This window comes from Epargyreus clarus, unplaced genomic scaffold (genome assembly GCF_041222505.1).
Source record: "Epargyreus clarus isolate Ecla_fem2 unplaced genomic scaffold, WU_Ecla_fem_2.2 ptg000015l, whole genome shotgun sequence".
In the NCBI taxonomy this organism is placed as follows: Eukaryota; Metazoa; Arthropoda; class Insecta; order Lepidoptera; family Hesperiidae; genus Epargyreus; species Epargyreus clarus.
Genome location: NW_027332223.1, coordinates 8,352,605 through 8,379,666, shown reverse-complemented (window position 1 = coordinate 8,379,666; position 27,062 = coordinate 8,352,605). Strand labels below are relative to the sequence as shown.

Sequence of the window (27,062 nt, the reverse complement as noted above, 5' to 3'; positions counted from 1 at the left end):
TGACGGTGAATATAAAAGTAATAAAGTAATATTGCGCATAATATATTAAAAATAGATTATAATATAAGAGCTTTTCTATTCCATTTACTTTTTGTTTTCTATAATGTACGAGCCAGAAACATATATGTACGTTATACGTAGTGTATATAGGTAGTATGTAGTGTGTCGTCACGAATTTAAAAGTTAAACAACATCCGACGCGCCAAGATTATTTATATAGATATATCACATAATATACAGCATGATCTTTTCAAGTGTGCATGGGTGGCGAAATCCTAAACTATACGGATTAGCGAAAATTGAGTTACCAAGCTGATTTTATTAAAGTCTAAAACTGGCATGATAAGATATATCTATTTCTTTAGACTATTACTTCCTAAAATTTGTTCCTTAAAATCGACACTATGCTTATTTTTCAAAATGAACTTGTTCGATTCTCGGGAAATAGATCAAAATCGGCCTTGTAAATCCTATTAGTAAATTTCGCTATTGTAGAAAAAACTCACCCTGTATCCTAATGCCATTACAATCAAGAGTCATGTTACTCACCGAAAAAACAGCAACAGAAGACGATTGTGTACAGGGTGATAAATATAGCTCTGACATCCGTTCTGTCGAACACGAATTCCTCATGTCCGATATCATAGCTGGCATTCGTCCGCGAGACATTAGCGTTTTCGGATTCCGCTAACTCCGTCTTGTTTACCAGATCCCAAACATTGTTCGAATTGCTAAAAAGCCTCGTATCGTTCATATTTTCAATTCCAAAATCTACGGCTTCACTTTGAATATCTGGGGATCGTCCATCGTCTGAAACAAAATTAAAAAAGTGTTAAAAATTCGTATTAAAAAGTTTTCAATAACAAGCTACGTACTTTCTAATAGTTTTGTTATTTTGTTGTCCGTATAGCTGTCAGAAACCTTTTCATTCAATATCCAAGTCATAAAATAATAGTAAAAATATGCTTATTACGCTATTATAATTATATAACAATCTGAAAATTAAAATTCCGTTACATTGTTGTATACTGTATGATAGATAAAACCGTAAAGATACCTATTTCGTATTAACTGCCTTTAATTCGATATAACGTGGCAATTCGAGTACTGCCGTACGGTCGTTTGTCCACCGCACCGTCACTGAGCCGATACCGAGAGCGAGATTATTTCGGGCCGATTTTAATATGTCGTGACGGCGATAGTTTGTCCACTGCGACCGATATCGGCGGTTTATATTGTTCCAGCAGTCACGCGTGTGACGGCAGTGTATGGACAAGTTCCAACGTGTTTTATATTGCCGGCACATCGGCCCGTCAAAATCTCGGTGCCGATCTAGCGGTCACGCCGATCTACTCGAAATACCGATGGCCGGAATGACGGTGCTCGGGTGACGGACGTGCACTGGACAAGCGGCTATAGTAAATATATGAATGCTTCTTCAGCGCCGTCATTAATTATAGGTATTGGCTCGGTGACGGTGGTGGTGAATAACCAGCGTACGGTCGTTGTCCAACGCACCGTCACCGAGCCGATACCGAGAACGAGATTATTTTGGGCCGAATTTAATGCGACTATAGTAAATATATGTATGCTTCTTCAGCGCTGTCATTAATTATAGGTATTGGCTCGGTGATGGTGGCGGTGGACAAACAGCGTACGAGTACCTAATTGAACAAAACATGAATAGATATAAATGTTTAGGCTGCCTAACTTTTAGGGTCAAATGATGTAACTAGATAAGCCAACTAAATTAATTTACCTACGCAAAATCTAACTTGTTACTTTACAGACAGTTTTATGTTAATCTGATAAACTCTACGTAGCTATTACATTTACTTTAGATTATTAAATTGGTTCACTAAATATTACTTACATAAAATGTGATGATTTGTATATACCTATTATAGATATAAAATAGACTCAAATAAAGACTTAAGAGTAAAAAGCTATATCTTTTACATTTGGTTTAAAGTTATGTTCAAATCGGAGTAGATCTTAAGTTTGTACAAATCTTTAGTCAATAGGCACAGGCGGACAAACAGACAAGAAATTTAAAAATAACTCTTTATATTTTGATATCATATAAGCCGCTAATCAGACCGTTTTTAATTTATGTAAGCGCCTAGATGGCAGCAAAATAATGAAATGCATTCCATTGACTCGCCAATTTGAAGCATAATCGTAAGTCATCATTGTAATCAATTATAAATATTACATAATAGGTAGTTATTATGTAAGGTGCTTTCCCTTAACGTCAGATTACGTAAGATGGGGAAATGACAGAGTGGTATGGATTTCACAAATGGAAAATATCATGAGCATTGAGCAAATCTATGTAGGTACGTGAGGGTTCTTCAAAATGCTATCAAGAATATAAATGATGAAGTGGGTCAGGATGACAGAATTATATTAAACAGACTTGAATAGAACAAATTGGATTAATAGGTTCAATAATGGTACCCGCATAGGTGTAAACATAATTCTTGAAAACTTTTAAAATGGGTTGAATATTTAGTTAATTAAAAAAAACACTCAAAAAATATAGAGGGCATTTTTAATAAATAAATTAATCTTAGGAAAAGATTATTTTAGAATATATGATCGATATTTGAGCAATCCATTATCGTATTCTACCACGATTGATGATTACGTGTCTATCAATTATTTCATAAAAAATATGTTTTAGCTGGCATTTTAAGTGGGCATATAGCCTGATAAAAAAATGAAATTTAATTCTAATTTGGTACATCTGAAAAAATAGGTAATCGTTTATATAAATCGCAAGCCACTTGGGAGCGGACGGCAATTTCACGCAACATTGTGGATCAAGATTAGGGTTTCTAGGCTTTAGTTAGCCATGTCTAGCATTTTACAATTATTCTGATTGGGGCCGCTTCGGCATTTCTGCCTTTTATCAGGCGTTCGAAACTGAGACATTCAATTTGGAACGATAATACGATATAATAATGTTACAATACATAGCAATATATGAATATTTTTATGAAATAAAGCAGTGATAGCCTAGTGGTTAAGAAACTCGGCCTCTCGATTCAAATCCTAGGCACGCACCTCTGATTTTTCAAAGTTATGTGCGTATTAGAAATTAATTATCACTTGCTAAACGGTGAAGGAAAACATCGTGAGGAAACCTGCATACCCGAGAGATTTATAAAAAAAAATCTCAAAGGTATGTGAAGTCTAACAATACGCACTTGGCCAGCGCGGTGGACTATGGCCTAATCCTTCTCATTATGAGAGGAGACCCGTGCCCAGCAGTGGGACAGTAATGGGTTGCTGATGATGATGACGATGATGAATATTAATAATAGCCAAGAATTAGTTCGTTAAGGCCTAGTATGAGAATATTTGAAAATAAACTATATATTCTTCAAAAGGAGCATTTTCGTTTAAGTTGTACAGACTTTTTTTCCCAAAATGAACACGTTTGATTACCGGTTAGGGAAATAGATCGTTTAGAATCAAATGATGCCGTATTAGTTTGTATTAAAACCTCCTGATCTTTGGTCCCGAATCCACACTTGAAAAATTCACCCTATATAATATCTGTGATTCGCGATTATACAATTGTATTATTCTATAATCTGCGTTAATCTTCATTCCGAATTTAACTTTCCGACATTTTCTAAAAGTTCTCCTCCCAAAAGTTATTAGTTGTAAATCATTCTTAGATACTTACCAGATTCAAGAAATAAGTGTTCCGTGATATATATCGTTGGAACCAAGTTCCTTGCGGTAGGCGATTTATGATATATGATATAAATCTTCACGTAAGGAAAAAGTGTTATGCCCTGTAATGAATGCTTGAATGTGTAAGCACATTAGTCGAAACCTAGTAAGGACTAGGTTCGATGTAAGGACATGCGCCCATATGAGTTTCTATATATTACATACGGTCATATTTTCTCTGTTTCTTTCAATTACATACGGCGCATAAGCGTGTGAGAATGAGGACTCGAGCAGGCAAACATCTTGATTACTAAACGTATGAAAAATTATTTTTGTTATACGTTTCGGTTTTAAATCATACGTGCCGTTTATTGTCTCATTTATCATTGCGATGAAGATAAATAAACTTTATTTCTAATCCTAACAGGGTTCCTGCGACCACACGTAAACCTTTTACATCTCAAAGTACAGGTATAAAACGGCTATAAATGTAATCGTTTCAATTTCGCACCGAACGATCAGAATAATTGTTTCGGATTTATTTTACAGCCCGCCGATGTTCGACCTGCGAATCTGTGAAAAATAGGAGAGCTCCACAAAAGCTCAAACAATTAACGTTTTGTGGGTCATCATTTTCACGAAAAACGCTTAATTATAAAAGAGTGTCCGACAATGTTTATACGGATATTAATTTGAAAGTTAGAATCGAATACATAATTTATACCTAATAGGAACAATTTTCTTCTTCTAACCGCTCACTCCGAAAGAAGACCCATGCTCAGCAGTGGAATAATAATAGGTTAACGACTGAGTATAGTATTATTATAAATTCAGACATTAGTAGTACGTAATATGAAACGGCTACGGAAGTTTGCCAATTTTAAAATTAATCTGACAAAAAAAAATTAACAAAAAAATAATTCAAATAAATGTTGGTTTAGTACATATTTCTGAAGTCGGCGCTCAATATATTTACATGGGTGGAGGAGTTCTCCTCATTTTCTCCAGAACCCATCGATGGATCCTAACCATATTTAAATGGGACCAACTTCCAGCTCGTCTCTACACAATAAAAAAATAATCATTAAAATCGGTCCAATAACGGCGGAGTAATTCGTGTACATACATAAAAAAAAGATACCGGCCGAATTGAGAACCACCTCCTTTTTGAAGTCGGTTTAAAATTAAGACCGAAAATAAACACCTACAATAAAATTCGATTATTTCAAAACGACCAACACGAATACAAAACATATGAGTGTGTATCAAGTCGGCTAATAAAGCGGAACAGCTTTATACAAAGGATTTGTATGATTTAAAAATTTGCACAGGAATTAAAACAAATGTGTGGCGTGTATGTATGAAATTTTATCGTTGACGGCCATTGTTTTAGAATTATAAGTGTAACGATGTCGAGACCCTTTTAATCCCTGTATTCTCTCGGGAGAGTACATGATGACAATGCAAACATTCATTTTTCACTATTTGGAGGATCAAAACATCCGTTGATTGTATAGAATAGAAATAGAAATACCATTTAACTCTATAATTATAAAGTCTTATATACGGATGGCGAATTTAATTTGCGCAACGCCACTGAAATAAAATTATAAAATATTCATGCATTTTCGTTTTCACATAAATGAAACTTTATTATTAAATATGATCATCAAAATTGTACTACATAGCAAAGGTGTTCAGTTTTAAAGTGAAAAAAAATATGGTTAGTATAAAGATATTTAAATAATGAAGTTATGATGATGGCGATGGAGGAAACACGCTGAAACCTTTCGTGTAGTGTATTGGTGAAAGTACTGTGTGCATTGGTAAAATATAATAATGCTCCGTGCGTATTGCTCGGTAACTATCATACATTATGATACCTATCACCATTATCATTATTAGACGACCCGTGTGGCGGAGCGGCCACCATACCGGTCTGACGCGCAAAGGGTCCCGGGTTCGATCCCCGGCCAGACAGAAATCTAAATGATGAATTTAGATTTCTGTTTCTGGGTCTGGGTGTTTGTGTATTTGTCTATGTGTGTGTCCATGGCACCCACGACACAGGGAATCCTAGTGTGGGGCTGTGAGTGTAGAAAGCGTTATCACACTATATTTCGATACTAAAAAAGTTTCTTTTTCCACATGCTTCATGAATACGTACAATATTTTATTGAAAATGCTGATGAGTGCCCATAAATTACTTATAGAGTATTCGTGGATCGTCATTTGGCAACAGCTGCGTAGTTCCAACTGTGACGACAATAAAACCATGAATATTTTTGAAAACTTTGTCCCTCTCCATTATTATTATGTCCATTTCTTAAAGCCATAATTTGTTTCAATGACACAAACATCTAAATTGCTTGTTTTGAAATCAATAGTCATTTTTATTACTTTTCTAAAACATCGAAATATTTCGATATAAATTGTATAAACTAATATCAAGTCATAGATTAGTATATTATCGAGTAAAAAAATATAGTGTGCTGATTAAATGAAAATACTACTTCAATAAATTTAAATTGGTACTACAATTTAAACATTAATGAGGTGAAAACTCGTATCCTTATTTTAGGTGTGTTAATGTCCAAAATTTAGAGGCTGTTTATCTTGTCAGTACTTTATTGCTTATCATGCCCCTTAACAACTTAATGTTATTTCTAAGAAACAGGCGACTAAAATAAAACTTTTGTTACCAAAGGAACATAAAACGACGCGGCCAGATAGAAGGAACGTCGAGCGCGGATGAGACAAGGTCGCGACGTCGTCATTTACTTCCGTACGAAATAATATCGCGAGGATGTATCTTTAGTACGAAAATATATGAAACGAGCGCCACGTTCACGTCCTGTAGGACTACCATGAGTTTACAAAAGTATTACTCGCTAGCGACTGCGTAAAATAAATGTATGAAAAATTGTACAGCGCCCCTCTGGTGGTTACTCGTAGATCTAAAATCCGTAGTGACGTAACTCGATACGTAAAAAACCTATCGAAATCAAATCGCTAGCGAATGTCATTATGATCTATTGCCATACAAATTCGGTCCCATGAGTCATTAATTTGACAGACGTTGTCAAGAAATACCGTAACGATAGTAGTTATGTTATTCACTAGCAAAATGACAATAGTTTTCTATTTACCATTTCTATAGTGGCGTTTCTATGCCAACTCATGGTAATGCTACTGTCCGCGTCTTACGTCACTTTTTCGTGACTGTCGAACTTCTAGCTTTATGTCATAACTCTGTCACACATAATTGAGTAATGAGTAATAATCAGAAGTTGGAACTGGAGCCTTTTCTCGTCGTGAAACTTTTCAGAATCGTTATAACTCTTAACGATTTTCCCCCTGAAGTAACTCTACCTTATTAGTAAGGAGTAAGTCAAGTACAAATTACTGAGCAATTTCACTTTACAAAGGTAATTGAATCCTATTAGTGTTCTGATCTAAATGTCGCCTAAGCTCATTCACATGAATATAACACCGTTTAATTGAGGCGGGGATTATGTCTAGATCTAATTGAGAGAATCCTAGTTTATTCTGTGAATTTATGTAACTGTCTAAAAGTCCTTACTTGCCTTGATAACAAGGTATAAGTGTATGATAAAAATAATGAAGCATGACTAATTCACTACAAAAATCTTCAAATTTGAGCTCCGATGACCAAATAAATCAGACAATAATCATTGTGTTTATTGCTACACTTTTATAAATTACTTTTACAATTACGTATGTACTTTTACAAATTGTAAAGGTACTGAACTCCTAATTAATTTAGTAATTATAGAAAAAGGCCTTATACTCATTAGAAAATGGATAGGAGACTGTTTTTTATTAGAATGCGGCTCAATATCTAAATTACTTACGGTTCGTAGGCAGCTGACCAATATTGGTGTTGCTCCGGATTATACGAGTAGTATTATTACTCGCTAGCTAAATAGATTTTGATATGATGAACTTCTTCATTATTATAACAACGTTTTACACAAAAAAAGCACTTTGCATTTTATTACTTACATAATTGTTAAGATGGTAGGACCGTTCGACCGTAGAACCACCGCCACACCTATTTCTAGGCTAGATCAGTTCTGTGTTTCAGCGTAGGAGTATGTATGTCAGCTGATAAACATATAAAGCGATATAGACCTCGGGAGTGACATTAAATCTGTGCAGCCCTTGAAAGTCATCTTAAGTCGTTAAAAGACGGAAGTTGTAAATGTAGGTGACAGATGTTTTCAGCGTTGCTCTTCCTAATTTATGTTCGTATATCGTTCGTATATGTACACACATATGTTAATTAAGTTTTGAATATGTTCAAGAGGTAGGTACACTGGTACACGGCATTTTACCTCAATTTAATTTATCATTACGACCCGAGAAATAACTGTAAAATACAATGTTTAGGAAAGGAAATAACCGTAAAATACAAAGTTTAAGCCTATCGGGATAGAGTAGCTTTTTGATGTCAAATATTTATCATTGCTCATATTTCGTATAAAATTGAAAGGAAAATGCCGGAGATTCTGAGTGAAAATGTGGATTTCACGCATACAGCTTAAACCTCTAAATCACGGCAGCATTAGATTACTAATAGCACATGTGGGAGGGGCGCCCACGCAATTATACCACAAAGATTTTGCCATCTTTAATCTATTACCGACAGTAAAATAATGAAGTAAATTACGTTACAATTTTGAGGTGTTCGGACAATTACAATAGGCACACATAATTATCAACGGTTCAGATAATTGTAAGGTAGAAGGAGAATAAAAAAGCTTGGAAATTGTCTTTGAATTAAATGTCTAAATTGAGGTCTATTGAGGTTTAGCCAAATGAAGATAACCTTTATAAATGCGTAAGATCTTTTCATGTTATAGCGAATATTATTAATGACAAAGGTTTCTGCCAATTTTAAATGACTAACCACTGTAATTTTCTAGTTTGGAAGCTTCTCATATTCTAGAACGATTAAGTACGCATATTTATTTATTTAAAATTTATTACATCACTAAAAAGATATGTACAAAAGGACAAATATAATGCCTGATAGCATTCTCTACCAACCCTGGGTGGATGTAGCCTATAATACCTGGTCAAGTGCGAGTCAAACTAAATTTAAGCCGAATGATATGTAAGGGACAAATTCATACATATATGAACTGTTTCAAACACAGTATGGGTTCTATTTTACCTATATACAGCTTTGGGCCACAACCCATAATTTTAATTATTATTCATTTAATTATCGTATTATTAGTATGATCGTAGAAATTATTTAACCACGCACTACTTGATAAAAATAGAATTTAATATAATTCGGTAACGTCGCGACTATTAGGGACACTTTTAGAAACTCGAGAAATCAAAACAAATGTCGATCGTGTGGGCGTTTAGGCGTAAAAGCAAAACAAGTTTGAAACTAATTTTGTTGTATCCGAAAAACTATGAAATTGCGGTATTTACCAATGAAATGATATTACATAGGGTACGTATTTAAAACAAGACCAAAATCCTCTGATTAAAAAAAAAGTTATGTGCGTATTAGAAATTAATTATCATTTGCTTAAACGGTGAAGGAAAACAACGTGACGAAATCTACATACCTGAGGGATTTATAAAAAAAATCTCAAAGGTATGTGAAGTCAACCAATGCGCACTTGGCCAGAGCGGTGGACTATGGCCTAATACTTTTTATTCTGAGAGGAGACCGGTGCCCAGCATTGGGACAATAATGGGTTGATGATGATGATGATAACAATTGCAAGCAGAGACTATTCATTGGAAATTGTTTAATTTAGTGGTTACAAATAGGTACCGGAAATTCATCATACAACATCAAACTGGGTGTCTTCCCACTCCAATAGGATTGTTTTTTTTTTTCATTAAATAAACTTAAATTGAATGAAAATCAAGCAATTCTAGATTTGATGGAAATGTACCCATTAAACAGGGAAGACGTACCTACACCTTACATATCAATTACATGAAAACGAAACGAAACCAAAACGCAAACCTAAATAACATGAAATGACCGTCGCAGGCTTAATATTCACTTTATTCTGAGCTATCAAAGAATCAAGAATAGAATTAATTCAACACTGATATATAATTAAACGTGGCAAGTTACAAAAGTTTCCACCTTTTAAGTTTCTCTCGTCGCGGCGAAGTAACTCCCGTGTGCAAAAGAAACTCGAATAACGTCGACGTTATTAAACCGTAATAAAAACTTTGTCCGTTAACGTTTTAATAGAAATTTAAGTAGTTGGCACCCGGATACAATTTTCTGATTTTAATACTTGGAATAGTATTATGAGGATTTTTATTGGGCTGCAAGAAAACTTTTTTAATTTATTTTAATAGTAGTAGACGAGCATGCAGTCCACCTGATGGTAAGTGGCTACTGCCGCCCATGCACATCTGTAATCGACTCCAGATAGGATTAGATATTCGTACCGGTGGTCGGCCACAGATGCGCCGCTACCTCTGAGGACTAAGCTGGAACGCCTCGGAAAAGTATGTCTTCCTTACCACACCCTTCAAACCAGAACACAGCAGCACTTAACACTGCTGTTATAAGGCAGAAATAGGTGTGGCGGTGGTGCCGCTGGAGTCGAATCATAAAGGGTTCTATCACCTTCAATATATATATATTTAGTTATATTTGTATGATCGTATAGAACATGTATTTCAAAAGATTACACGGATTTGTATAATTAAGGTATCGTTAGATTTGTTTTAATAGCCGCAGTATTCTTAGATAGTCACGTCCACATTGCAGCTATGTGCTGCTATTGTTTGAAAAGAAAACATTTTTATAGAATTTCGAACTCTGGTGTAACTTTAGAGTTTGGAGAGTTGAGAGTATGTAGAGGTCCATTGGGTATATCTGTTACATGTCACCACAGAAAGTCAAACTCGCATAATATAGCCATTTTGTTGCAACTTGCCGTATAATACGTACTTGTGCCACTTTATGCCAGTTTCACTCCCAGCAATTTGGGACATGTTCACTTCCCACCATTTGCCATGCTATGTTTTTGTCCCTTGGAAAAGATCTAATGTCTCTCTACTGTGTCTAATGTGTGGTGTCGGCCAGCTTATTCTGCATATTACGTTAATGTTTTATACACGAGTATGTTTTATATACGAATGTAATATTAAACATGACATCAAGAAGTATCTACATAGCCTACATGTATCAATAAGCATATTGCACAAGACATTTTCAGCAGGAACATGCTTTTCTAAATTCATGGAGATCCTTTTATATCACTCACGCACAATAAGCTGTTAAATAATGTCCAATACCCTGGTAGAAATCCTTCTTAGTACGTCCTTCTATAAGTACCTAAAATTCCAGTAGATACCAGCTAGGACAGGCACGGCTTTTTAGGCCACCCACCTAGTTACGTCACAGGCTGTACTATAATGACCCTGTAGTCTCGGGAATAGAATACGCATGAATGTCGCATACCGTCGTAAACACCAGATGGTGTAGGAGGAGCCAAAAGTGCTCCTCCAGGGCAGAGCCCGATTGGGGCATCGCGCTTAGAGGACTCCGGTTGTGTACCCTCGGAGATCCCAGAGTTCTCCAACAAGCGTTAAGGACGGCCACCGGGGGGGTTTTAGTGCGGTAAAAATCGTCGTCGAGTACCTTTTGAAGGTTTCCCCCTCGTACACAAGAAAAAAAAAGGTCTGTACTATAAACCTACACGCTATCTAGGTGTTTGTTTTTATTTTTAATAGATCCTAAAACGTTACGCAATTGGTAAATATTGCTTCAAACATCTTTAATAGGTTCGTTTTATGCGGTTTAAACGTTACGATACGTGATTTAAGAATGTTCTGATAATATGTATATTTCTATAAAAAAAATGTATTTATAGGAATTACTTGTAGATAATAAACTTACGTTTGATCTCCTTATCACTCTTATAATATTCATTTACTATGATTTTCACCATGTTAAAAGAAATACTTAGTTATACTTAAAAAATATTTCGTATAAATCATTATTGACATAATTTCCTGATTTTAACAGTCAACGATAAAATTAATACAATCCTTTAACCGCATACTTTGCAAAGTGCAATTAAACTGATAGCAATTCTGATGCTGAACTGCTGAACGAATTATTGAATAATTAATTCAAAGAGATGCAATTTTAAACTTCATTCGAATGAAACTGGATGAGAGGAATATTATAAATCCAATTTAATAAATTGATTCATATGGACATTGCGTGGCTAGGGGTGCAATCTTCTAGGGGGCACGTTTTCCAACATACACACGAAGATCTACATATGTAGGTACCTAATGTATATTATAACGACTCGGTGAGGACCATAAATACAACGATACGATACAATGATTTATATTAGTCATTGATGTAATTCGGCAAATATAAATTTCTTCAAGATTTTCACAGATGATTGATTAAGCTAGTGTAAAAAAAGTCTTACGGAGCACAAACTTAACACGGACGAGTGCTAGCTACCCTCGATCTCGACCGACAAAGGGTGTAAAGAGGAACATCATGACGTTTAAGCCGTTAGGAATACGGCATATCCTCTACAATCTACGCTGCCCTCGCAGCTGAGAAGAACCCATTACAAGATTTCCCCACGTACAAAAGAGACTTCAGTCTTTTGTACGTGGGGACAGAGACTGACAAGGACTGCCCTTATTATTAACTAATATAAACATATCGCCACTCAACTTCTTACTTTACGCGTCTCCTGTATTAAAAGTCTTTTACCCACCTCCTTTTGCAACAAAATATTGCGCATAATAGCAAGCAAGCTGTCAGGAAATTAATAAATTGTACCGAAACTATTCAGAACTGTTTGCGTGTTGCTGCAAGACTAGGCCTCAAATTAGATTACTAAGTTTACTGCTCAGGTACAGGCCTGTAATATTGTGCTTAAAGATATTTTATATTCATTATGCAGTAGAAGTTATGCCTCCTTGACGTCAAGTAGCGACATAGCGTTATTAACATTTTTAGTGCTGTCTGCATTGTATTAACAATTTAGATTTTTTTCTTGTCTTTAATTTTGCTTGTAGCCATTTTGTTCTTGTAGTGTACTGTTATCGTCCTTAAGTTTAGTCGAATGACTAAAAATAATTTTGCTAAATATTTTGACTCAACTTGAAAGCAAACTCACGTGTTTTATTATTTTTGTGTATATTACCTACTAGACGTTATGGTCTAGAATCAAAAAGAGTAAAAGATATGAACTACAAAAGTTTTACGTAACTTGGGTATTAATTATTTATTAATTGACCATATGGCAATTCATGTTACTGCAATATGAGTAGGTAATATACGAGTAGTTATACATATTATGAATATAATAAGCGACTTGTATGCATTTATTATATAAGCATATTGTGTTTATTCTAAATCACTAATATTCAATATTCATAAACGACCAGTATCTTAATAAGCATAAGTAACCAAATTTCAATTTAGTTTCAATATTCGGCATTACTGGCTACATTATTAGTATCACCTGTTTGTCAATGGCTGTACACATCTAAAGAAATCCATTCTTAGTTTGCTCGATAAAATTTAATGGCTGGTGCTACGGTCTTCAAATTGCTGCAATAAAACCATTCCCCGGTCAAACAAATTACGTAAAAGTTTCTACTGTTACTTATTTTAGCACACAACTCCGTTGACAACGTACTTATTCTTTGAAGAGGTTTTCGTGGTTTCAACAGAATTCAATCTTGGTACGAAAATAACCCAACTATAGTATTAAATTTAAACTATCTTAATACGATGGATCAAACTGAAGTCCTTACATAGTTTAGTACCTACTATGTTACTTAGTACTATGTTATAAACCGCAATACCCAGTTTAATATTAGACACACTTATTATTACTTTAGATTTGTATTTTTTTTTTATAATATAGGAATAGCAGACGAGCATACAGTCCATCTGATGGTAAGTGGCTACTGCCGCCCATGGAAATCTGTAATCAACCCCAGATAGGATTAGATATTTCTACCTGAGGTCGGCCACAAATGCGCCGCTACCCCTAAAGACTAAGCTGGAACGCCTCGAAAAAGTCTGTCTCCCTTACCACACCCTTCAAACCGAAACACAGCAGCGCGTAACACTGCTGTTATTAGGTAGAAATAGGTGGTGGTGCCGCCGGAGTCGAACCAATTCAGTTCAATCATAATTAGTTTACAAAATTAGACTTCAAATCTGCTGTGTGAATTTATAAATGTACTTGATCCGTACATGAAAATTATGTGTAAGATTATTATTTTACACGAGATCAGACTTTTAGTGTATGCTCTGTAACTATAGGTAATTCTATTAATCTTAGTGTAGAGACATAAGTCGTCCAATGGTCGAAATTTGACCATCATCAACCAAAATCAAGTCCCAACTTTTTTAGAACAGTAAAACTCATCATTAGTTATCATACAAAACAATTTCTTATTTGCTGTCGCTACCATACACCTATATTTACAATGTAATATACACAAACAAATACAGGTCTGTGGTACTATACCTACATACCTATATATACTCTTATAGTAAAATATATCTCTCTAACAACATCCGTACATTTATCGGAGCGTTATCGGATATTTGGGAGTATTCTGAAAGCCTTTCAAAGGATTTACGCAACCGTTGTGATTGGACTGACGTCTCCCTGTAAGAGAACTGCAATCCAATGCAGCGTTATTTACACACCCAACTCTGGTTCTGTTTTAACTATAATCTTTGTTTTGCTTTAAATTTAATCGTGCATAGAATTAATAATGTACACTGGTTTGAATATATTATTTATAAATATTAAACAAGCCGTCATTTAAATAATTTAATATGTAATTAAAGGTGACGGTGGAACCTGCGGTGGACTATGGTTGGACCGTTCAATTTCTTACGTGAAGCAGTTTTTGCGTTTTTGGTGGAAGAGTGTGGGTGCCGGCTGATTTATCCATGAGGCGATACCAAGTTCGAATGTAAATGTGTTTTATATTTATAGTACACGAAGTTATATTATTTAATTTAATGATGAAAGCAGACATCGTAAGAATGTACATTCTCGAAAGTTATACAAAATATAGGTGCGAATTATTATAAGTGTACCAAAGCAGCATAAGACCAGGGATCTTAACTATAGCTGGCATAAGCATACGATTCCAGGAAGCGTTCATATTATAGGGGTTTAAACGAATAAAACTGTCAACGCCAACGGATTTATAGCATACGTATAGTTCATTATAATCCTATTGCTACGCAAGGGTTTTGTGCTCTAGATCAAACCCAATTTATGCTTACCTTCATACTCGTACATTACCAAATGTAAATAAGTTTACGTATTTCTGCCGTGTAGCAATAATGCTGTTTGTAAATAATGGAGACTTATACCTTTTTTATGTTTACAAGGGGGAAACCTTCAAAAGGTACCCGACGACGTGGGAGCAACGCCGGTTTATGTGGGATTTTTACCGCACTAAAACCCCCCCGGTGGCCGTTCTCGGCGCTTGGTGGAGAGCTCCGGGATCTCCGATGCGGAGATGCGGACCGAAGTCCTCCGAGCGCGATGCCCCAATCGGGCTCTTCCCTGGGGGAGCAGTTTACGCTCCTCCCACACACCTAGTGTTTACAACGGTATGCGGTATGCTGGACGGTTCGAGCTCCTACTCTTGCCACCCGCAACCCCAGAAGCTCCCTTTTAGTCGCCTTATACGACAGGCAGGGGATACCGTAGCCCTATTCTAGTCCCGAGACTACAGGGACAAAGGGAGACTTATACCTAGACATTATAAGAAGCAAACAAGCGTTTAGTCCACACTATGGTAAGCAATTTACTACTCATGGACAGATTAGCTTAAAGATTAGATTTCGACGTAAGGTTACCACGCTCTTCAGGCGGAACACAGCAGCGCTCAAAACCACTGTTATAAGGTAGATATAGGTGTGACGGTGATGCCAATGAAGTCGGATCACAAAGGTTTCTACCACCTTCAATTACTTTATACCTTCGTAAATTATTCCAAATCATCATTAAGTAGAGTATAGAATTCTGTAAAAGCTAATTATAACTGTTATTCTCCCTCGATAAATTATTTATCGTTAACGTAGTTATTATATTATGTTAATATCTATTAATATTTATTACGTTAAATTTAGCAATTTAATACAAGAGTAAACATTTATTCCGCTTCAGTTAGCTGATATCGTTCAACCTAAATGTGATGTTTATTAGATTATTCGATAATATATTCGACATCGGCTTTCCGCTCATAGGATGTGATGTTAAAATTTGATTGATTGATGATGATGTAATCGTATATCCATCTTTTATTTAAAACGAGCTGTGCCTCACGATTTCATTTTAATTAATACGCTTTTTTTAATTTTCATTGCCCGCCTTTGTTTTACCAAGTTTGAAAGTGTATGAAGATTTCATGTTTTTTTACGGAACCATTATTATTATTTTTAATGAATCTTACTTCTTATAAATCAGCAATTTGCCAGTTAAAGTCCCATAAAAATCTATCCAGCCGTTTCGGAGATTAACCGGAACAAACAGACAGACAAAAAATGTGCTACATTACCCATGTATCGTACATAGGTATAAACTTCATTGAAGAAAAAACAGAGTTCCGCAAAAAAACTAAATAAAAACTCATAAAATCTCCAGGATTCTATTACATTTTTAAACGCGAATGAAACCGCGGGACAGGGCTTGTCCATAATCTATACTAATATTATAAAGACGAAAACTTTGTTTGTTTGTTTGATTGTAGTGAATAGGCTCAAAAACTACTGGACCGATTTTAAAAATTCTTTCACCATTCTAAAGCTACATTATCCACGAGTAACATAGGCTATATTTTATATGAAATATATTTGATAAATATATTTTGAGGCGGTACAAAGTTTGCCGGGTGAGCTAGTATTATATATAAAGAAAAAAAATGATGTGAGCCCTAATTTAAATAACATCGCTAAAAGGAATAAAGAGTTTATCTACTCGTATATCATTTCCATGTAGCCGGTTCGTGGACATAAACGGCTACTGGATAATATTAGGATAGGATGAATAATATTAGGTCCGTTTGTGCCTGAAATCATCTTACTTTTGATTGACTCGCAAAGGACTGTTTTCGGGTAGAGTTGTGGCTTCGTAAAGGCCATTCGATTATTAGGTTTGTGTCACTGATTCTGTCCACCTAGTACAGTTTAATGTGCATTGAAAACTTCACATTGTGATTGAAGCAATGGTATATAAAAACTATAGATACGTTATATGCTCAATAAACGACTAAGCGAAAATACTACTACTCCTACTACTACTACTACTACTACTACTACTACTACTACTACTACTACTAGCTTACGAAAGTAAGCGAAACTGCATTTACAGCACACAAAGGTTTTATATTTTACTTATGGTCTTTGGTATGTTTCAAGTTTTGCCCTCTAGTACCGTATATTTACTTTCTAATCAATGATATAACATCATTGGTTTGAAACGAATATATATTACTTGAGACAAATCGTCAGTTTATATCCAGATTTTCCCAATTGAGATCGTTTCGATTCGGGCTTAGTAAAATTGTATCTGACAATTTGTAAGCCCGTAGGCCTATAGAAAATAAATACATTTCACTTTCTCTTTTTATTCTCTGTTCTGTCTTATCCTGTTATAAAAAGTTATTTTGTTTTCTAAAATGTATTGTTTTATTTTATCTTTTGTAGAACCGAAATGTTTTTCTCTTTTATATTTGATTGTTTTAATGCTTTTTGTTATTGATTGTGTAAAGGCGCTCTCTAATGATTAATACACTATCGCATAAGTATAACTTTTTCTGTTTACGAGGGGAAAACCTTCAAAAGGTACCCGGTGTCGTGGAAGCGACGCAAGGTTATGTGGGATTCTTACTTACTGCACTAAAACCCCCCCGGTGGCCGTCCTCGGTGCTGCGTAGAGGGCACTGGGATTTCTAAAGGAACGCAACCGGAATCCTCTTAGCGCATTGCCCCGTGGAGCTCCGCCCAGATGAAGTTGACGCTCGCCACACCGTCTGATGAGTACGACGGTATGCAACCACACATACCGCAGTCCTTCCCGGGGCCGCTGGCCGGACTGTTCAAACTCCCACTATTGCTACCCGCGACTCCAGAAGCCCCCTTTTAGTTGCTCTTACGACAGGCAGGGGATACCATAGCCCTATTATGGTCCCGGAACTACAGAGACAATCGTATAGGTGTGTAGGTACATCTATTCTGTTAAAAAGATATAGAAATAAGAGCCTATGAGTGTAAAACGATTTAGTATTAAAATAAAGTAAACTTAATTTGTTATTAGAAAGTTACTGGCACCCAAGCACTAAACGTGCTTGGGTTCCAGTAACTTCACGTATAGTGCAGTTTTTTTTCAAAAGGATTCAATTATACCATTTTAAAATTTTAACTATGTACGTTGAATAATGTTAAAGTTACACGCATTAGAACATTCAAATCGCTCTACTGTAAAGTTGTAAAAACGCACTTGCACCAGTTTACGTAGGACCCGTCGGTATATGATTAGAGAAGTACCAGAGGTCGGACGCAAATGCGTTGCACACTGTAAGGACTAAAATGGAAAACCGAATAAAAACTTATCTTTTACCTTGCCCTTCAAACCAGAGCATAGCAACGCTTTATTAGGCAAAAAATATCAAGTATATTAAAATTAGAATGTAATCGAGATAGATCACGGAGTTAATGATACCTTTGTTAGCTAAATATTAGATAATCTCATTATTCTCTTCAATCTTCCTAATTAATAGAAGCCAAAATGTTATTAGATTACGGTACCTGTTTTTGCCAGCGAATTTCTACGCGTTAATCATAATAAGATTGAATACAAACTTTAACTCTGTATTTATCGCCTTTAAACTTGATTTTCCAAAAACTGTGAAAATGGTATTTCTTTATTTCTAGCCATATAGTCTAATGCTAACTTTCTTGCTTGAAAATTAGTGTAAAACAAACTTTCACTCCCTCATAGGTGGAATTTTAACAATCCTTTAACAACACGCATACGACGATATATTTAACAATCTATAAATCCTTCCTTACCGGGTACCTCTCTATAAAAGAAACCAATTATCCAAATTTCAGTATCTTCAGTAGTTTAATGAGGAATCAGTCAGTCAGGGCAAGTCTTTTTTATGTATAGTTCATAAATAAAGCAAAATATGTAATTAGCTTCAGATATCTCAACGATGTTAAGCAGATACGCGCTTCCTTGCTACTTATTAATATTTAAGTTCAAACGTATGATCAAACCCAAATATTCGTTTTAAAATTCGCTGTTGCCAGGCAGTAATATAATCATAGGATTAAATTTACCAAGAATAAACAGGCGTATATTCTTGGTAAAGTAAATTATATTTTAAGGAGATATACTAAATGGTAGTAAACAGTTTCCTGGTTTAACTGCTATGACCAAAATACTTATTTCAGCTTTTATATGGTTATGGATGATGTGATGTGCTCAAAAGGCAAATAAAGGTGGTAGAACCATTTGTGGTTCGACTCCGGCGGCACCACCGCCACACCTATTTCTACCTAATAACAGCAGTGTTAAGCGCTGCTGTGTTCCGGTTTGAAGGGTGTGGTAAGGGAGACAGACTTTTCCGAGGCGTTCCAGCTTAGTCCTCAGGGGTAGCGGCGCATCTGTGGCCGACCTCAGGTAGGAATATCTAATCCTATCTGGGGTTGATTACAGACGTCCATGGGCGGCAGTAGTCACTTACCATCAGGTGGACAGCATGCTCGTCTGCTACTCCTATATTATAGAAAAAAAAAAAAAATGTAGTTGATCTTCTATATATGTCCAACTCTGTTTGGGGTTGATTAGATAATGGTGTCTATTGATTCGTTAAGATCAAGTGTATTCCATATTGTATTTTCTTATGTAAGGAGATACTCGTAACTCAACAGATTTAAATAATAAGTCGTATGACAAAGATTTTATTCTTAATGTCCATCCGTTTATATATGCACTTTTAGAATAACATAGATAGATCAATTTGCATTAAAATCAGGAGAAAAAATATTAAAGGAATATCTTACTCGTATTTACTTCTTTATGAATTCAAAACGAAATGTTTATTTTCGCCTTTTCCTTTCCAAACACATTAAATAAGAGAATCCACAAGGATATATTATTTCCTTCATGTAATCGATCCGTATATCATAAAACAACAATATAAGTCATTACGAATAAATATTTGTGACGAAAAACAAACATCAATTATAGAGAATGGTATTGACTTTGGTGCTGCTATAGCAACAATATTCGATTATCAAGCAATATTAGGTATTCGAAAACTGAGCGTATCCAATGATTTATTCCTTTAATAGTTAATGAAGTAACATAATAACAATCTTAGATTTTTTTTAATACGATTAAAGTATAGGAGTAGCAGACGAGCATGCAGTCCATCTGATGGTAAGTGGCTACTGCCGCCCATGGACGTCTGTGATCAACTCCAGATAGGATTAAATATTCCTACCTGAGGTTGGCCACAGGTGGTAGAAGTTTTTGTGGTTCGATTCCGGCGGCACCACCGCCACACCTATTTCTACCTAATAACAGCAGTGTTAGGCGCTGCTGTGTTCTCGTTTGAAGGGTGTGGTAAGGGAGACAGACTTTTCCGAGGCGTTCCAGCTTAGTCCTCAGGGGTAGCGGCGCATCTGTGGCCGACCTCAGGTAGTAATACCTAATCCTATCTGGCGTTGATTACAGATGTCCATGGGCGGCAGTAGTCTCTTACCATCAGGTGGGCTGCATGCTCGTCTGCTACACCTATATTATAAAAAAAAAAACATCGCTTTAAATCCACGTACTATGATATCCAACAATAACTGGAATAATACAACCCGTTACTAAAGCTCGAAAACATGTTGAAATGCGTCGTATGCAATTGTGTAATCCGCGTCATACCTTTCATATGGGAACGTAAGAGCAAATAATTCATTCGTGGATTCGAAATATAGCAGTGAAATTTTGCTGGTTTAACATAAGTTGTCGTCGACTAGACTCTATCAACAAGCGCAGCTATCTTTCCAAACTCAATAACAGAGTCATACTATCCTTTATTAGAAAGCTTTTGAAAGTTTATTGGGATATACTCCTACATATCAAGCTGAAAGTTCGTGGCGAAAAGCGAAAAAACATCGGCACATTTTTCGCCATATATGTTTAGATACGAAAAATATCGGCACATCTCTATTCATATTAAAGCGTACATTGTATATGTAGTAAAAAGCTTGGTTTTGATATGAAGGTTACGTTTTCTGCTTTTATTACTATGTATTACTATGACTTTTAGACACGGGTTTCCCTAACCACTAATTTATTAATAACAAATATTAAAATTAGGTAAGCAGCACGTAAACTTTGGAATTAATTATTGTATGTTGCATGCTTCCTGTGCACGTAAGCAGGCTAATCTACTGCAGATGCCTATGCAAATTCATTAGTCCGGCAAAACAACGTTCACCAAAGGCAAATTCATTTACTGTTATCGGGAAACGAGCAACTTGTACAGTTTCGCTGAATCGTAATGGGTTTGCAGTATCGATGATTTAGGTGTACTTAGGGTGCTTTCAAATTAGCCGTAGCACAGCTTAGTGCTGTGGTCTTGCTACTTTGTAAATATGAAATTAAATTCGCCTGGCTGCAGCACCTTTCTTCTTAAGATTTTATGCTTAATATAGAACACTACTCTCCAATCGCGTAGATCACGCCATAGGAGCGTTGCGGTGGAAAATGAACTATGAGCTAAAACTCCGCTGAGACGACATCACCAATACATTTTGTTGACTATGTTCGGGAAACTATAAGTTGAGATACCTAATCCACATCGTGGTTTTGAAATATTTATTGACCTAATTTGCTAACCGACGCTCTCATCTCGATAATAGGTGAATGACGAAGAACAATACCTGACAATCTTGCCTGCCAACATAATGATGAAAAACATCGAACATTCTAAGATTGCGTTTTATAAACATATAATTTTCTGTGAAATCTTCCGAAATTATTTTTTAAAATAGCAAATAACTAAGCATATTGTTCATACTGTTCATAAAATTATTCGGGAACAAATTTACCGTGGGTAAAGGTTTATAGGTATAAAGGGTGTCTACAAAATATCGGGTCCGTAATACTGAAGAAAAAGGAAATGTTTTATGTCGTGTACGAGGATAATCACGTCACCAAGTTACAGCCTACAATAAGATTGGGCGGGGCGTTCGTCATTCGGTTCTCTAAACTTCACGCATTTTCTGTTACACTCTATCTGAACTAATCCTAATTGAGCGGATTTCTATCTACTTATAGTTCTTCTATAGGATCTTCGAGTAGAAGCATCGTTAGTTTGCATCAACAATGTCATCAACGGGATGTAAAAGTAACCACCATAAATTTGATTACTAAGTCTTTGACCTACACCCAAAATATTAATTTTTAACAGACGCTCATATTTATACTGGCAGAAACGTCTCCTACGTTTGGTACTTGAAATTTAATGAGGTCCTTTATTTAGGACCCATAATACCACAGAATTATAATATTTCAGCGACACGTTATCATGCGATAAATGCTACACATTGGTTCGTAAAATGCATTAAATTAAATTGTTGACAAGTTTTGTACAAAGATCATGTTATAAGCTACTTTAACCGCAGTTCACTTTAAACGAAGGTGGTAGAACCCTTTGTGGTGCGCCTCCGGCGGCACCACCGCCACACCTATTTCTGCCTAATAACAGCAGTGGTAGGCGCTTCTGTGTCCCGTTTTGAAGGGTGTGATAAGGGAGATATACTTTTCCGAGGCGTTCCAGCTTAGTCCTCAGAGGTAGCGGCTTATCTGTGGCCGATCTCAGGTAGAAATATCTAATCCTATCTGGGATTGATTACAGATGTCCATGGGCGGCAGTAGCCACTTACCATCAGGTGCATCATGCTCGTTTGATACTCCTATATTATAAAAAAAACCTATAAAGGAAATATTGACATATTGTGACTTTACTACAGTATAGTGTTTAGTAATAATAAGTACTTACTTTTGATGATTAAAAAGGCAGACAAATAAAAAGGCCGTGGTTCTACAGTTCATTGTACGTTTTTAAAGTCGGATAAAGATTCACGTTAGCATACCACATCAACACTTCAATTCTTTTGATGGTTGAATGACTGTAAACAGCGACCGTTGACGTAATTAATCAATCGTCAGAACATTGTACATTATACAAGTCGGACGATACTACGTACGTAATGGCGATGAGTGACCGTGGGCTATAGTTTACATTGATCAGTATATCCGGGAACAATCGATCAAGCAAAAAGAATCTTTGAAAATGTAAACTCACTCATTCGTAAATTAGAACGCAAACTTCCGGAGTTGTTTTCCACGAAACGGCATTGGAATCTGGATGATAACTTTGATTAAAAGCATCCGTGAATCGTAAACCAAGCCGTATAGTCTAAGTACACATGTTTTACTGTTGTTTTCACTACGATTTTATAAACGTTGTGTACAACAGCATCTCTGATAATACGCATTCGGTTGGCGATCGGTATTTCAATTGATGGGGTCAGATTTTATTGTTTGTCGCATATCACTTACAATTCTTTCAGTATTCAATACTCAATATGAGTAGTACGTGCAATGTAACGAACATGCTGTTTTTAACCTCCTCATAAATTAAGGTTTCATAATTTTGATATGTCTATGACTAAGTCGTTATTGGTATCGATGTGTGACATCAAATATACGTAGTTGACTATTTATTATTATTTCTTTCCAAACTTTATGGCACTACTTTGGTTCTGAACAGCAAATGTTTGATCTTATTACACGCTTTATATTAGCTTCACTTGTATGTTTTGTCAGTGAGTAACTCCGTTTTTCAGTAGGAAGGGATCAACATACATCCTTATCTTACCCTGCATGTATGAAAGAATGAAATAGAATACTTTTCTACTTTTTAGTTGATTTTATCATAAAAGCGTGTTTTTTAGTTTTTTTGAACTATATTTATTTTACTTTTACTTCATTGATTGAAGTAAAAGTGTTAACTAAACAAATCAGATATTAACTTTGGCCACATTTTTGATTTAGTTTTTAAAGTACTTTTTTGGCAGAAGTTTAAATCTATTTAAAGATAAGTCTGTGACGCTAAAAATGTAAAAGGTTTCACCGAATTTCGGACTTAACTTAATTTTGTCGATTAGTGAGATAAAAGGAGGAGAGTTAAAGTGGTAATAAAGGAATTAGGGCGGAGGATAACCAGCCTAAGAAAATAAAAAAGATTTAGCCTTTTCATAAATAAAAATCGCAAAATAATATTAGAACTTGAAATAGGAATTCTAACTTTTATAAATCCTATTCAAAGTTTTGAATCTATTGATTTGAGTTAGTCTCCGAAACCACAGTATAAGGAAGGATCTATACATTATTGTACCTCGGCCCTGTCCTTGAATTATATACCTACAGGGGCGCTGGGCGAGAGTTCGCACTAGGGCTGCGCGCCTACAGTTTTTTAATTTCGTCTGACTTTCTTCTATTTTTTTTATTGTAAATATTGCATTTTAGCCTTTACCCAGCCGCTCCTGAGTAGGCGAGAGATTGACTGGCATTGTGTTTAAGTGAAAAATAATAAGTAAATTAATAAGTTATAATAAATAAGTTGCAAGTTAGTAGGTATGAAAAGTGTAGTTATAATTTGTTTATGTTCCACGAGAATAGCTTTTGCTAAATAATCATTCGTATGTCATTTTCCTTCGTCCTATCCATTTAGTTTTTTATGAATACGGGTATTCTTTAAAGAAAAACGATCAATTAAAAAAATCTCGGTTGTCCGTAAAGTCGGTTTACTAACGATAGTTGAACGTGACAACGTCATAAGAAAATACTGATGGAATGGTTGCATTTTTCAAAAGAAAATTTTAATTTTATTTGTTTGATAGATATTTTGTATATAGAGAAGGAGGTAAATGGAAATCACTATGGAATTGATCAAGTTACATTTATTTGTACGCATAAATACAATTATGTCAATTTTTTTTTATACTTGACGAAAACATGTAAATGTATTATTGTACAGCGCTCCACGCGGACGCGTCGCTCACTCAAGTAGGAGAGAGATAGATGTCGAACGCTGCCGAACGCGGAGGCCGATTGTGCCTCTTTGTCGCTCGTTCCGCGCTCTCGCTTGCACTTCAAGCCTTAATTGGAACGCCTCAGAGCGAGGTAACGCCGCATGAGTCATGTTTTTTTGTGCGTGCAGCCTGCTCCATCGAATTATAAGACGTTGTCACGTCAAAAAAAGAAACAGATCATGATGGTATCTACTATTAAAACGCTTTATAATTGTTTAAAAAAAAAACACTGCTTAGAAACCGTTACACCGACAGCTCATCACTGCGGCACATTCGCGCCTGTTCGCATACCGAGTGCATACCGAAATCGAGGCGCGTAGGTATAACTTGCGTGCCGTGCGTTTGTATGAATATAGAATACTGTATAAAACGACACGGGGTGTTCACGTAATTTTTACCGCGAAATTATACGTACCTACAAAAAATTTTAAGGACTAGAATCCTTCGTATTTAGATTCCGGGGACACCACTGACACTCCTACAGTTTCAGTCATATGAATCGAGCACTGATTATTTAGCGGTTAAAACTCGCCACTCAGCTTAGAGATTCGAGAAGAAATTAATTATCATTTGCTATAACAGCGAAAACAGCATGGGGAAACTTATTTCCACTTGGCCATTAGTGATGAACTAAGCCTAACTCCTCACAATCTGGAAGGAAATTCGTGCCCATCAGTGAGACGTGAGAAAAGTAATCTCAAGAGCTTTTATATTCCGGTTTAAATGGTAGAGTAAGGAAGAAATTCTTACTTAGAGATTTAACTTGTACCTCAGGACAACAGCACATCACTGACTGACTAATAAGTAACCAACCATGGACCAATCAAATATGTCCAGTGGAGCTGTGACACTTAACATTGGGTTAACTTTATACTCATTTGTTTGTTGACTTCATCAAATATAGTACATAACTGTACCCAAAGCTGTTGGAAGCTCACATGAAATAAAATATTTATAAGTTGTCTCGCTACCCGCACTAAATTTGTTGTTATAACAAAATTATGTAGCTCTCTCAGGATGAATAGTTTAAAATGAAATGTGATATATTATTATGTTGTCCGAGAATCTACAGAATAAACTAAATTTATAATTAAATTCAAATTAACGATGGGGTATTGTTACATTCACAGGATAAGAAAAAGTACTGTGTATCAATATAAACGTGCTTATATTCTTCATTCATTAATTCTTTCTCCATCTTTCTTTATATCGTCAAGTCTTCTTCTGCAAATCTCCCGATCTGACGCTACTCTTCCAAATACCATATACCACGGGCTTGTGTTAATATTAATTGCTTACGAATGGATCGAGGATCATGGACATCAGTAATCAACCCCAGATAGGATTAGATATACCTGAGGTCGGCCCCTGAGTCTACCCCTGAGTACTAAGCTGGACCACCTCGGAAATGTCACACAACTCAAGCCAGAAAAGAGCAGCGCTTAACACTGCTGTTATGTGGCAGAAATAGGAATGGCGGGGGTGCCGCTGGAGTCGAAACACAAACGATTCATCCACCTAAAATATATCTGTACATTAATTCGGTTAGAAAAAGCCTTTACACAAAACGATTTATAAATATTTTGACATTTTACATTACCATACAATATCCTGACTGGCATTTAGGTCGATTAATCTTGAAAACTGGCACATAATGTTCTACAAAATTTGATTTATATTTCTTCATGAACTCTAACTGTAGCAGTACGCAATATTCTGTTTCGACACAAGGAAATAAGCCATTGACAGGTGTTTAACATCACACGTCGCTCCGTTTGCAAGCAATGTACGAATAATAGAATGCTCAATAATGTAAACATTTTTGCTCCCACCTTTTGCTGAAAGCATTCCGTTTGAGTAATGGCGCTGCATAAAAACAAGTTCATAATGATGTACGTTTGCTTATAATTTGAAATGATTGAAAATATTTCTTTACCAAGCTTTTATTAAAATAACAATTGTACTAAAAGTAGTGATTTTAAAAATAGAAAACCGATAAAAAATAAAATACGCCAAAACTGAATGCTGTTGACGTTTCTTTTTATATTGTAGTAAACAACTACTACTAATAAACAAGTCTTTCTAAGTTTGAAAGTAACGTGAAATTTAATTGTCAAGACTTAACCATCCAGTACGGCAAGCAAAAATAAAACTTGTAAAGGTA

At 35.6% G+C, this 27,062-nt stretch overlaps 1 protein-coding gene across 1 annotated transcript in view; it reads right to left on the bottom strand.

The window, feature by feature from the left end:
• NGR-A31 (neuropeptide receptor A31) overlaps window positions 1–27,062 on the bottom strand; it is a 136,018-nt gene that overhangs the window by 67,883 nt on the left and 41,073 nt on the right. The window contains exon 2 of the mRNA XM_073080849.1: window positions 550–810. Coding sequence (XP_072936950.1) covers window positions 550–754 — 205 coding nt within the window. The 5' untranslated portion in view covers window positions 755–810. The remainder of the gene's footprint in view (window positions 1–549; window positions 811–27,062) is intronic.